The 13929-nt window shown below is 42.5% G+C and overlaps 1 protein-coding gene across 1 annotated transcript in view; it reads right to left on the bottom strand.

Annotated features, from left to right (window-relative positions):
- THSD7B (thrombospondin type 1 domain containing 7B) overlaps positions 1 to 13929 on the bottom strand; it is a 685311-nt gene that overhangs the window by 110526 nt on the left and 560856 nt on the right. The window contains exon 16 of the mRNA XM_025197580.1: positions 514 to 519. Within this exon, the coding sequence (XP_025053365.1) occupies positions 514 to 519 (6 nt within the window). The remainder of the gene's footprint in view (positions 1 to 513; positions 520 to 13929) is intronic.

Genomic DNA, 13929 nt, shown 5'->3' with positions numbered 1-13929 from the left:
TGTTATTTCACAATCAAGAAAAATACTTCGTCAGATGTGGTGGTTCTGGACCCTATAAATAAATAGTGATATTACCCGATTCTCACCAGCCTGCTCAATGCCAAAATAAAATGTTACCGTGCTGCTAACATGCGAAGGTCTGAGCTACAGAGCTAAATCATTAGTGAGAATCCGATGAGCATTTGTGGATTTTTTGCTGATACTAGAATCTCTATATACTGTAGCTTCTGCTTTCTCTGAGTCATAAAGCAAGGCAAGCATAGCGAATTTAAACAGATATAAATAAATCAATGCTCTGTGTTTTTGAAACAGCAAATTTTGCTGAAGCAGAAGGATAGCTTCAAGAGTAACAAAAGAATATGGTGCCTTTCTAGATGAGCCTTACTTATGCAGCAATTAGGTCTGATCTGGCCTTAAGGAGAGGAGGGGGAATGCTGATTGATGGAGAACAACATCAAAGTCCCTTTTTACTAAATGAGAACAATAAAGATGAAGACAGATTGCAACACCAACCTGAGCCTTTGTAGATGTCCATGTTAGCAGGGCATGACAAGCAGAAAGGAGAGAAAATTATATATTCATTAGTTTAGCTGCTTATGAAAATGCTGAAAAAGAAAAGCAGAAACCCTGCTTAAAAGTAAAATTGCTACAATGTAAGGATTTCCCCAACTCTCCAAAAAATCCTTCTAAGTAGAAATCAAGCACATATTTGTGGGTGAATGAAAGGCATGACTATTCTGAACAATGAAACAGATTTCTTTCACCTATCCTCTGGACTGCATAAAGAAATCTCAAAAATAAGGCTTGAGGGAGGGGGGACCTATAGGCTAGGGACAGACATTGCACATAAACTGGTTTAAGTGATCAGAATCTGGTTTAAACCTGTAACAGAATAGATGTTCAGTGCACATAAATAAGTTTAAAAATGGCTGAAACCAGTTTGAGATAAACCTGGTAGTATCAGACTGAACTGATTTGGCTCAAACCAATTTATGCAATGTCTGTCCCAGACCCCTTGCTGGTTTAAGTTAAACCAGACTCCCCTAGCATCCTGGCATGCTCTCTGGGCTGGATGGAGCTCTCTTCTCCATAGCATGGCTAGCCCCTCCAATCTGCTCCCTAGCTGGAGCTCGGCATAGACTGCAGGCATCTCCGTGCTTCCCCTCCCTCCCCACTCCCTGCTAAGCAGGGATTGTCCTGTCCCCTTGCCTTACACAGACACCTCTCATCATTAGCTAGCAGACCACATGCTGGCTACAGTCCATGCTGTGGCAGACAGGACAAAAGCAGATTCAACAGGTACCTGGTAATGTCCCTCTGTTGTTTTCTTAATGGGCTGATAAACACTGAGTTAGGAGTGACAAACACTGTGTTATCAATTCCCTGCTGCACTGGTCAGGAGGGGGAAAAACTCCTCTCTAATCAGAGCCTCCTGCCTGGCCATGCCCCCCTCAACTCAGTATTGTGGAAGGGAAGGGAGGGCTGCTCTAGCACCTTCCCCCCCGCCCTCCCCCCTGGCTTCTATCCTGAGCCACTGCAGGCATGTGCCTGCATTTCTGGGATGTCTGTGTAGTTACAAACTGAATTAGCCTAGCCAGGTTAGACTAACCTGCAAAGATTCAGGCTCAGGCTTTTTGAGTGTCTGTCCCTAGTCATAAGGTTTATAACTTGAAACCTCTTAAGAAATCCCACAATTAAAGAACATCAATTGCAACAGATATTAATGGGTTTTAGACATTTTCATCTTACTTGGATGATGCTGATTTTGTAAAGTATATAGATTAAAGCAGAATATACACCAGGCAAGTGCACAGCCAACTCTGCTTTATCAGATGGTAGTGAACTGCCACAACTAATCAATTACTACAAAACTGACTGCATTAAGAAAAATAATTAATCAAGATAAATTCAATAATATGGGTGTATAGCACACACCCATATTCTAAAGAAGTGCATTTGTATAAGGATATTAGACACCTGCACTAACAAAGAACACATCAGCAATGCAGATGCAGCAGTGGCTAAACTTTTATGTAAATTGTCCTATAATCTAGAGGAAATCTTACTGAAATTGTATGCCAAAAAAAACAGCACAATCATCTTCTGTTAAAATAACATGAGCAGTATAAAGTTCCAGTTCCAATTATTTTAATAATGCTTGAAGAGGAACATGCATAGAGAAGTACCCTAGAAGCTCACAGCTGGTTTAGTTGCTTGGAAATCTCTCAGCAGTTCATCACTAGTCCTGAGAGTGCCCTTTTAAACACACTGTTGCTCCACACAATAAATCTGTTTCTTTAAATCAAAAAATGCCTCTTTATTAGGTGAGAAACCTGCCCCGCTCATATGAGCCAGAGACCTTAGATCCAAGAGCCAAGTTATCTACAATGAAGTAAAATTAAAACAGGCAGTAACTATAAGTAGCTGCAATGGGGCATTTTCTTTGTGGGCCTCTATATAACGCAGAGTAAAATAATCAGTTTATTGCCAGAAAGCCATGCTCAAGTGGCACAAAAGCTCCTCTACGTTTCTTTCAATAAATATCTTAAATTAAGTCTCTTTAGTAGCCTAAAAGTTTGGCACTAAGCATTACCTGGCTGTGACTTACTATCTGTGACATAACTCAGCAGAACCAAGGAAAACCACAACTGTTTTTACAGCATTAACAAAGCTCTGTGTTCCAGCTGCTCCTGTAGTCCCTTGATAACATGAAAATTTGATTCAACCTGATTCCCTGTTTTGGTTCTCAGTACAGAACAAGTTTAGCAGTCCTCCTTTTCTGTCACCATCTCTTATCTAAGAGAGACTCAATGTGATCAAACAAGAACGTTCTACCATAAGGCGCACAATCACAGCAACTCTGCAGTGTCTTATCAACATACAACCTTCAAATCTTGCACCAGAATCCCCTAAAATGTTACAGTGTATACACGGTATCTTCCTTATCCAGATTTTAATCTTGGACTGACAGTTTCCTCAGAAGAGTTAAGTTGGGAATAGTCTGGTAATATTTCAGTCAAGGAGCACTGGTTAGTGGCAGGATGGCTCCAAAACAGCTGGTTTCGGACTATTCTGTTCAAAGAAGCACACAAGTGATTCTTAGGCCTTTTTGTTTGCCCAGAAACAGTCTGATTCCTTCTGTCTGTCAGGAGGAATAGAAATAGAAACCAACTGACAGCCTTATTGCTTCCTTAGTAGGAGGGAAGGGAAGTCTCAAAAATCCTCACCCCTACTCTTTTGTCAATGGGTCTGCAGAAGGGAGGAAATGTACTGTTCGACTCTGCTAGCAAGATGGAAAAAGCAAGTGACTCTTACCACCTCAGAGGCCCTGGCACAAGCATGAATGTTAGATAAGACTTGATACTCCCTATAGCTTCAAAACTGAGGAGCGTGAGAGGGGAGGGGGGTGCTGCTGCTCATGACCTATTCTTCCCTGGATGTAGAAAATCATCCATACAATAGCAGGTACCTCTAGAACCCAAGATATTTTGATAGGTTGTAGGCTGGTATTACTATGGTGCCTGTTGTATTTTCATATCAGGCAGATGTCAGCACTACCTATAAAGACACTATTAAGAAGAGGAATTTATTTGATGTAATTATAGGTAATGCAGACCTCTTTGTATTACTGGTATGAGACCACATTTAGTAATATGGCTAGCTAAAGTCAGGTTTCTGCACAGATCTGAAGGTAGTGGCAAACCCATTGTTGCAGAATTTGAAGTCTACTTTCTGAAGTTGTTACAATCTGACAAATAATGGGGCTTCTTGGACAGTTCTATTATCATATAAGTGGCTTCTGCTGAATAGGAGTTAAACACGAAAGAGCCTAATTTTGCTCACCAAAATCATGTGCTATATAAAGCTGATGTGTTGCAAAAAGAAACAGTTCCTATCTGAACCTACTTCATGGCAAGTGCATTCAATCAGTAAAATGAGGCAAGAAATAAATTGGGGGAGGAGGGGGAGGGAGGGGGACACACTCATGTCATACATAGCCAAGTGTTATATATTATCCCTGATGCACAGAGTAATGGTAACTGCTTGTCTGTTGCCTACCTTCGCACACTCCCAACCGTTTGTATTCTTGTTCAGCATTTCCTGTTCTTTCTGTTGAAACTGGGAGCATTTTCTAATTGACTCCCTATGAGCATTACCCTGGACTGTACCTCCAGGTAGGAAAGTATCTGGTTGGATACACCTCAATACAGACCTAATCCAAATCCATCAGAGTCAATGGTAAGACTTTCACTGAGTTCATTACACTCTGGCATGCAAGACTCTAGAAAAAGTACACATAATTTAGTTAAAAAAATGGTGGTAAAGGATAAACAGAGCTCCCAGGTGCTTAAGTGCAGACATAACTAAAAAAAAATGAAATTTGCTTTTGCTAAATTTTAGAACAGGACCTTACTACATGGAATTTTAATTTAGTTGTGGGATATGATACATATAGAAATTGTATAGAGTTAGGTAATATAAATTTATATAATTAAAAGATGTCTGTATCACAAAATCTAACCAGGAATGCTGCTGCCCCCTCCCCCCTGCTGCCCCAGTGATGCACTTCCCGTGTGCGTGGCTGTAGTGAGGGAAGCAATGCAGGGCTGCACCCCTCAAAGCAGCAGCAGGCACTGGAAGTGCATTGGCAGGGCAACGGGGGTGGGGAGCAGTGGCGAGCAGATCCCCACATGGCCCTGTGGTCCCCAGTAATGCTGGGTCATGCCTACTGGGCTCCAGAGGCTCCATGGGAGGGAAGCAGGGTGGGAGCCCAAGCCTGCAGCCTGCACCTGCCCAGGTACAGATCTGGGGGGCCCAGGTCCCCCTTGCCCCCCAGGAGTGCATGCAGCAGTGGGGAGCTGCCTTTTCCCCCTCACCTGGACAATCCACCCACCGCCCCATCCTGCTCCCTGCTGGGGCCCTGCAGCCATGCATTGCAGCCCTGGCCCCCAAGCCCCACCTGGATGGGCAGCATCCTCAGCCCTGCCCAGCTCCTTCTGCCCCCTCTTACATGCTAGAGTTGCTCTGCAGGCTGCCATGTGCATAGACATGCATGTGGTTACCCATTCCTCTCACTCCCTCCCAGCTCCCTGAAGGCTGGAACGCTGTCAGCCTGCAGGGAGCTCATTGCAAAATGGTAAAATCTTCAGGTTTCTCTTGTAAAATGAGAAATATGTGTTTACCTCTGGTAAAAGGTAAAATCCGTGGTTTACTCCATTTTTCCATGGGAAATGCAAAGCCCGCATCCCTGCTAATCACAAACTTGCTAAGGACCTATCATGTTACTGAAATCCTACAAAGCATTTCTTAAACATGCCATTTCCAAAGGCACTATGGAAGTAATGGTATGAAATAGTTTCCCTATAAAACCACGCAGAAAGGAGATACAATAAATACAGCAAGAGGAGATGCACGTCTGTATGAGATGAATACAGGGATCTGACAAAAACGAGTAATATGATGTTGGTGATCAGCACCCTTGTAGAAGGGGAAGAGTCAAGCAGTAAAGCTATGCATGGGAAATGGTGGCAAGCAGAAGACCTGAATCTAAGGAGGAGATGCAATGGAATTATAACTCTTCCTGTTCAAGAAAAGCACTTCTATATTCAAGTAATTTATTTGAGGAAGATTCAAATAAAGCCAAATGTGTATTCCACAGGAGAAGCAGAGTGGTAGATAGATTCTATTGAGCTGACATAGGGAAGTGGACTTACTACACTATAAAGTAAGCCTCTGCTACTGGAAAACTGCATATGGTTCTGCTGTCCATGGTCTGATATGGCTTAAAACATGATGTTGATGAATTAGCAAGGCTTAAAAGAGACCACAAGAATGGTCCAAGGTTTGGAAAGCTTGCCTTACTATGGCAAACTAGAGAAAGTCAATCATTCTGGACTATCAGAGAGGGTGTTAAGAGGTCACTTTATCACAGGCTGTGGGCACATCTATATGTGCATAGTAATATGATACAATAAATTCCAACACTTATTGCACTGGAGTTGCTCCCGGGCACTGCATTTACATGTGTACCCAGAACTGCAGCATGTTGAGCCAGGTCAGAGCAGCCCCAGCTGGAAGAGGCCTCAGGGGTCAGCCTCCCAGCCTGGGGCTGCTCTGACCCAGCTCCATGTGCCATGGAGGGGCTGGCTGAGGCACAAGGGTGCTCCAGTGCAGAGCTAACTGGCAGCAGCTCCTGCACTGAAGCATCTTTGTGCCCCAGCCAGCCAGGTCAGAGTTTACACATGCACTGCGGCAGCGTAAAAAACTCCAAAGCAGGATAATATTTGTATTTACAAGTACTGCTCTGCTGTGGAGTTTATTAATTTACTCCAACCTAATAGCTCTGCATGTATAGATGCTGAGACATTTACTGCAAAGTTAATTAATCTACTCTGAAGTAAATGTCTCATGTAGACATGCCCTTTAAATACCTCTGTAGGAGGATTACTTAGTGTAAACAGCATTTTAATCTAGCGGGCAAGGGCATAAAGTCCAGTCCTGGATGCTGAAGTTAGATAAATTTAGATTAGAACCAAGATGCAAATTTCCAACAGTCAGTATAATTAATCATTGGAAAAACTTATCTGGGGATGCAGTAAATTCTCCATTACATGGGGTCTTTAAATCAATGTAGGATATCTTTCTAAAACTATGCTCTGGATGAACCAGTTGGAATGGAGGTAGAAACTACTCACAAATATCTCTAAGGCCTTTGTTATGCAAGAGGATAGAAATCATTATTGTGATCCTCCCTTTCATCCTAAAAATCTATGAATTAGTATCTTCAAAGCAGAATTATAGAATCACTTGTTAACCATTAATTAAACTCAACATTAATTGAGCTATACAACATTTTTCAAATGTAAAAATCCATAAATGCTATTGAAGATGCAATATCCCTGAGAAACAGTCTGAACAATGTAAGGTACAGGCTATTTTATGAACATGCACTTCATAGAGGCATATGAAGACATTTAGGTATCTTTATACATGTGGATTCCACAAAGAAGAAGAGATTCTCCTTTACTCAATTAGCTTTGACCAGAGACACCATGCACAGATGAGTGTCCCTTCCAGACAGACTACACCCACTGTTCAGTTGCTTGTTCCTACTGATTAACCCCCCGTGCTCAGTGCTAGACCCCTGTCCATCCTGTCTCATCACTCAGTTCACCTCTGCCCTGCTTCTGAACTTGAATTAAAGAGGTCATTGTATTGACACAATATACTGTAGGTATTAAGGTAATGTGTGTGTGCCCACAAGGAGAAAGGAATAAGAGGAAGGAGAATGATGGAGTTGAGAGAATGTGAGACCCAGAAACTGAGATTAAGGAAAATGAGGGAAGAGTGTGAGAGGCTGAAAACATATGGGGTAATATCTCAAAGTCTGGAAGGTCTGCAGTTGTCAATTAAGGTGGAAGGATTGATGGGGAAGGGAGGAGAGAAGGAAGAAGAGGAAAAATAATCAAAACAGGGATGAAAAAAGCAAGCTATTTAAAGAGAAAACATGAAAATATTCACAAAACAAAAAAAAATGATGTAAAACAGAAAACACAGTTAATGGTATAGAAAGGAGCAAGGGAAAGAAAAAGGGAAGAGAAGGAAAAACATTTATCCAGGAGATAGTGTTTTAAATCAGTTACTCAACAGCGGATATAATGGAACGGGAGGGGACAAATGCATGGGCATCAATGCTGAATTTAACCTAGAGCAACAAAAAGCTTATAGCTGGAACAAAAACTAGCCACTGATAGGCTCTAATTCTGCCGGCGACAGTAAGAACTAAACAGCAGGTGCAGAGGGGCAAGCCCTCCGCAGCTTCACTGATGACTTCCCAGTTGGAAGTGTGCTTGCAGACTTCGGTGGGCAATGGGACTTGGCTTTTATGCTGCCAGGACACACCACTGTACTGTATAGACAGGCCCACTGTTGCTTTGGGTAAGTCACATAAGCTCTCCAACTCCTAGACCCCTGCTTGTAAAATAGGCGCTACATTCCCCCACTTTCGAGGCTACTGAGAAGACTGGCAGTGTTTTAGAATAAAAACAATATTAGAAAACTGTAATGACTAATTGTTGCAGAGTTGTTGGTTGCTATTTTTATAATCATAATTTGTCAGATGAATATTCAGATGTGGTTCCTCCTTACTCTTTCAATGGGTGATAAAACAGCATATTCCTGATTATATTCCACCTCTCTTACCAAGTTATTTTTGGAAATCTTTGCTTTTGATTAACTATGCTGGAATTCAAGTCATACTTCATCAGCTTTGCCCTACCACTGTACAGTTTTGTTCTAATTCCAGAAACACTTATTTCTACAGTTGCCTTTGGACAGAAAAAGACAGGATAGTTCAGGGCAAACAAACAATCGATATATATTGAAATGGGAAATTATCAACAGTCTTTCATTTCCTTTTCATTTAGACTGATAAATAACTAACCATTAAATGCTGTGTGACAAGCAAAGTAACTGCTCTCTGAGCTTCATTTATTTAAAAAACCACTTTAACAGTGACAGTAAATATTCCTCCCAGTGTTTTTCATATATGCATCACGCAGTTGCCGATATTTTTTCTAATTGTCGGTACTGCTGTGAATAGGATAGAGATAAGGGCAGGTCTATACACAACAAAATGTAATCTGGATATGGAAAAATAACAGTTAGGTCACAGAAAGATTGATCACATTTGGTAACAGCTACTGTAATAGTTCTTTACTCAATCTCAATTAGTGCAATAGAATAGCCAAGAACCTTCTGTTCTCCCATTAATCAACAAAAAATATCAGGCTGAAAACAGACATGGCCTTTGGGTTACCATAAAATTTTTTACGATGTCACAAAACACAAGCAAAATGACATCCATGCCCTTTATCATGCCACATATGCCCAAAATTTTGGCCATGACAATTTGTAGTAATAGTTTGTGCTGCCTTTTTGTAGCAGAAGTCTGTTTGCCTGAGGCTGCCTATGCTCTCCATTCACCCTGGGCAGACATTCCCAGGGATTCTGCAGGGAGATAGCCCGCTTGCAGATGTGGGGGGTAGCAGTGTGAAATGTGCACCAGAAATTCCCTGTTTCTGCATGGCAGGAAATCTCCCCGCTTGGTTCTTGCAGATGCACACCCTTGTCTTGAAGTCACGCCCTGATTTAGGGCAGACGCCAGAACTGTTGTCCCACAGGATCAGGCCCCTAAAGCCCTGGAAACAGCAGGGGCCCAACCGTGCAGGCCTCAGGGGATGTCTGTAGGCACCAATGAAGTAGGTCAGCTCTTCTGGGACATATTCTGTCACAGCTGATTCTGCTCCAAAGACAATGTCTATTTATACCCTCAAAAAGGAAAATTGACAAATGATTTCATTCCTGTATTAACTGGAGAAGAAAAACACCATCAAAGGAGAAATACTGATAGTTTAATTGCTTATTTTTAGATACGGATGCATTATGCCTAATAAAACAACAACAAAAAACTTGGGGAAAAATATTAGTTTTCTGTAATGTTCTTTTTTTTAAACTATTGACTAGCTCTGCATTGGATCATGCTTGTGCCCCAGCCAGCCCCTCCACAGCGTGCTGAGCTAGGTTAGAGCAGCCCCAGGATGACAAGCTGAACCCCTGTGCTCCCTGCCAACTGAGGCTGCTCCGATCTTGCTCAACGTGCTGTGGTCCTGGGCACATGTGAAAACACAGTACCCAGGAACAATAAATTCTGGCATGATATGTGCCAGGGTTTAATGCTTTGCCGTGAAAGCACATGTAGACATGCCCAAAAAGGGCAGAAATATTCCCAGTGTGTTACAGTGGTGTACTATGCATGTGTCTGCTCTCCTCATCTATGTCATCTGACAGTAGTTATTTGCTCAGCACACACTAAGCATGTTAGAGCTTAATGGCTAAGTGCTATAGTTGCTACTGCAGCCACCTTGGGACAGCTGGCCATGTGTCTACTATTTAATATGTAATAAATTTACTATAGAATAAAGTCTGGGGTGAATTACTCCATAGTAACTGTAGTGTGTGCATATACCCGTAGAATTGTAAGATTAGAAAAGACTTTAAGGATCATCAGAGATGCAAGCTTCAGGTTAAAATGGGATTTCACTGGAATTTCTCCTGATTTACTCTTGTTGAAGTAAGATCATAATTAGGTCTCAACTCATCTGAGACTACACTTCTTATTCAGGAAAACCCACAGTGGAACTCCCCCCCCTCCCCTCCCTTTCCTTCCCCTACAGTCCAGGTGGACGCTATCTCTGTGATGCTAAGATTGGCATGCTATGGTCTGGTTTGGTCCAGTTTGGGAATTTGCTCTGATTACAGCAATCATTTCTTCCCTCCTACTTGAAAAGCAAATACGTATCATGGGGCTTTTTTCCCCAGTATTTAAAAAAAAGACATATCAGCTGTGATTCTGATCTCTCTTTACCATCATGAATGGAAATCATGCCACTGTGAAAAAGTCACTGGGAAAATGAGAATCAGCAGTTTGTTTATAAAAAGTAAACAACTGCCTTATTCAAATCATTAGATTTATGCAGCCCTGTTCTTACATGATTTCTCTGTGAGCCAGATGGATCTTTTTGATACAGCATGCATTGTCACATTATTAAACAAAAAGAATACAAAAAGTATGTTGCTGTGTTCTGCCATCTGGATGGGCCATAGTGGATATATCTGGGTACAGATTTCATGCACAAAGGGAAAGGGGACTTTCCTTCTTTGATTCACACAAAGAAAATGAGTTATGCTTCACTTGAATGCTACAGAGCAAAAAACAAAGCAATCAGACAAAAACCCTTATCACACAGTACACAGGAACTGTATGATTTTATATAACTTGAACAAAGGACAACAGAGGTATCATTAAGGTTGGCATCTAACCAGCATAAAAATTAGAAGACACGTTTGGAAATGTTTACTATCACTGTTGTCTCAATGGTGTATTGATACTGACATCCTTAAAGTGGTTATTCTGATGTAGCCAATGCAACTGCCTGTACATATTCAGCCATTATTATCAACACAAAATCCTGATTCATGGGCTAAAAGACCTACTACATCATCACATACTAAGTTACAGAAACTAATTCACAAGGGAGACTTAGGGACTGGACAAATGACAAGTGTATACAAGTATACTTTATGTTAACTTTACATACTGCTATAAATTACACCAGGATTAAGAGTGTATGTGTATAGACATACAGCTATCCTGTAAGCACTACTACAATGACTTGCCATTACGTCCAGGGACAGAAGTTACACAAAAAACAGCGTGATTGTAAACTGGTTCAAATTTATAGCACAACAGAAGTTCAGTGCACGCAAACCACTTTCAAAGTAGCCAATGCTGGTTTAAGATAAACCTGGATGGATGTAGTATCAAACTTAACTGATTTAGGTTAAATCAGTTTATTGAACTTCTATCCCAGATCCCTTCCACATCCAAGTTAACTCACAATCTCCTGCCATCCCAGGATCCTTTGCACCTCCCATGCAACTCCCCTTCTCCCCCCTCTCAGGGTGCAAAAGCTGTCCGCTCCAGCCTTGCAGGGATGCATGTGCTAGTGCTCCCAAGCTTCTGGCCTGGGCCACTGCAGGCACGTGACTGCTTTTCTGGCATCAGAAGTGAATGTCTGTTCACTTGCTTATTGGTTCTATCTTTGCAGCTTAGACTAACCTACAAAGATTGAATCAATTCAGCCACAGGCTTTTTGACTGTCTGTATTTAACCTAGGTGGCACAGAAGCAGGTATTAGCTTGTTTGCCTTGAGTAAACAACTTGGGATAAACTGTGGACAGACAACAATGACACTGCTGTAACTTACATCAATGTAGTTTATTCCTGTATTTTTTCCAGAAAAATTTTACACAGGATTCAGCTCTTCTGGGTATGGAATAATGAATAAATGAAGGGGCATTCCTCTAGCCCTGTTCGATACCTATCAGAGGCTGAGTTTAGGAATCGTTCATTCCAAGGTTTTTCTACTAACTGAAGCATCTCCCCACTCCCCATGCTGGCTTCTTGTAATGCTTTTTTTTTTTTTAATCTATCTAATTACTCCTATGCTTTGCTCCTATGCTTGGAGCTTAATTTAGGGCTGTAAATTTCACTGGGTACCTGCAACTCAATGGTGAATTTAACTCTTACAAATGTAATTCTTGCTGAAATTCCGTGGGAATTATATTCCTAATTACTATGATTTTACTGAAGTTCAAGACATTAACATTTACCAAATAATGAACCAAACCCCAATGTACGAGGTAAGGGTGAAACACAAGTCTAAAATTTGGTCTGTGCCATAAAGGGTACATATGTGCGTTACATTTAGACTGAGCTAGCCAGGGTTAGGATGATCTAAATGCCCAGTTGTAAAGGCTTCCAGAGGGCTTAAATTGTCCAAAAAATGGTATGCTTGGACCACTCCTTAAGTGGTCATTCCTTAAGGAGACGATCCTCCAAGCCCAAAGGGTGACAATCCCAACGTGGATCAAAGAGGGCAAGAGTACACAAAAGCCCCCATGGCTCACCAAAAGCATCCAGGACAGTCTCAAAGCTAAAAAGGAGCGTATACCCAATGGAAGGGCGGGGGGGACCATCACCAAGGAGGATTATACCTCCATTGCTCGAGATTGTAGGGGGGCTGCTAGGAAGGCTAAAGCGGAGATGGAACTGGGACTAGTGACCTGGATCAAAGATAACAAGAAGTCCTTTTTGAAATATATAGGGGCTAAGAAGAAGGTACTGGGCAATGTGGGGCCGCTGCAGGACATGCTAGGAAATCTGGTGGTCACACCAGATGACGAAGCTAATTTCTTTAACAATTATTTTGCCTCCATTTTTCTAAGCAGGGACTGGGTCATCCCCCCCACCGGAATCCTAGACGGACACAAGAGAGGTGCAGCCAGGCCCAGGGTCTGTAAGGACCTAGTCAGGGAACTTCTGGTGGAACTAGACGTGTTCAGATCAGCAGGTCCTGATGATCTCCACCCCAGAGTGCTGAGGGAATTAGCAGAGGTCATTGCGGGACCCCTGGCACAGCTTTACAAGCACTCATAGTGCTCTGGCAAGGTGCCAGAGGACTGGAAAAGGGCCAATGTGGTCCCCATTTTCAAAAAAGGGAGGAAGGAGGACCCAGGAAACCATAGGCCAGTTAGTCTTACCTAGATCTTGGGGAAGCTCTTTGTGAAAATTATAGAGGAGCACATCTGGGAGGGACCAGCAGGGAAGATTATGCTTAGGGGCAACCAACATGGGTTCATTAGAGGCAGGTCCTGTCAGACCAACCTGGTGGCCTTCTATGACCAGGTCATAAAATCCATGGATGCAGGTGTCACGGGAGACGTAGTATTTCTGGACTTTAGGAAGGCCTTCAACACTGTCTCTTACCCCATTCTCATTAAAAAATTAGGCGACCGTGGTGTCAATGTCTACACAGTCAGATGGGTCACCAATTGGCTGGTGGGCTGCACCCAGAGAGTGGTGGTGGATTGGTCATTTTTGAGCTGGAGGGATGTGGGCAGTGGGGTCCCCCAGGGCTCAGTCCTTGGGCCCGCACTGTTCAACATTGTCATCAGTGACTTGGACGAGGGGGTGAAAAGCACCTTGTTCAAATTCGTAGATGACACTAAGATGTGGGAAGAAGTGGGCATGCTAAAGGAGAGTGATAGGCTGCAACTAGATCTGGACAGGTTACAGGAGTGGGCAGATGAGAACAGGATGCGTTTCAACACTGACAAGTGCAAGGTGCTGCACCTGGGAAGGAAGAACCAGCAGCATACCTACAGGCTGGGGAACTCCCTTCTCATCAGTGCAGAGGCAGAAAAGGATCTTGGAGTCATTACTGAGGCCAAAATGAACATGGGCCACCAATGTGGGACGCAGTCAGGAAGGCTAACCGCACCTTGTCATGCATCCACAGATGCATC

Source organism: Alligator sinensis, unplaced genomic scaffold (assembly GCF_000455745.1).
Source record: "Alligator sinensis unplaced genomic scaffold, ASM45574v1 scaffold277_1, whole genome shotgun sequence".
Classification (NCBI taxonomy): Eukaryota; Metazoa; Chordata; order Crocodylia; family Alligatoridae; genus Alligator; species Alligator sinensis.
Note: the sequence above shows the minus strand (reverse complement) of the source record. Positions and strands in the feature narration are given on the sequence as shown.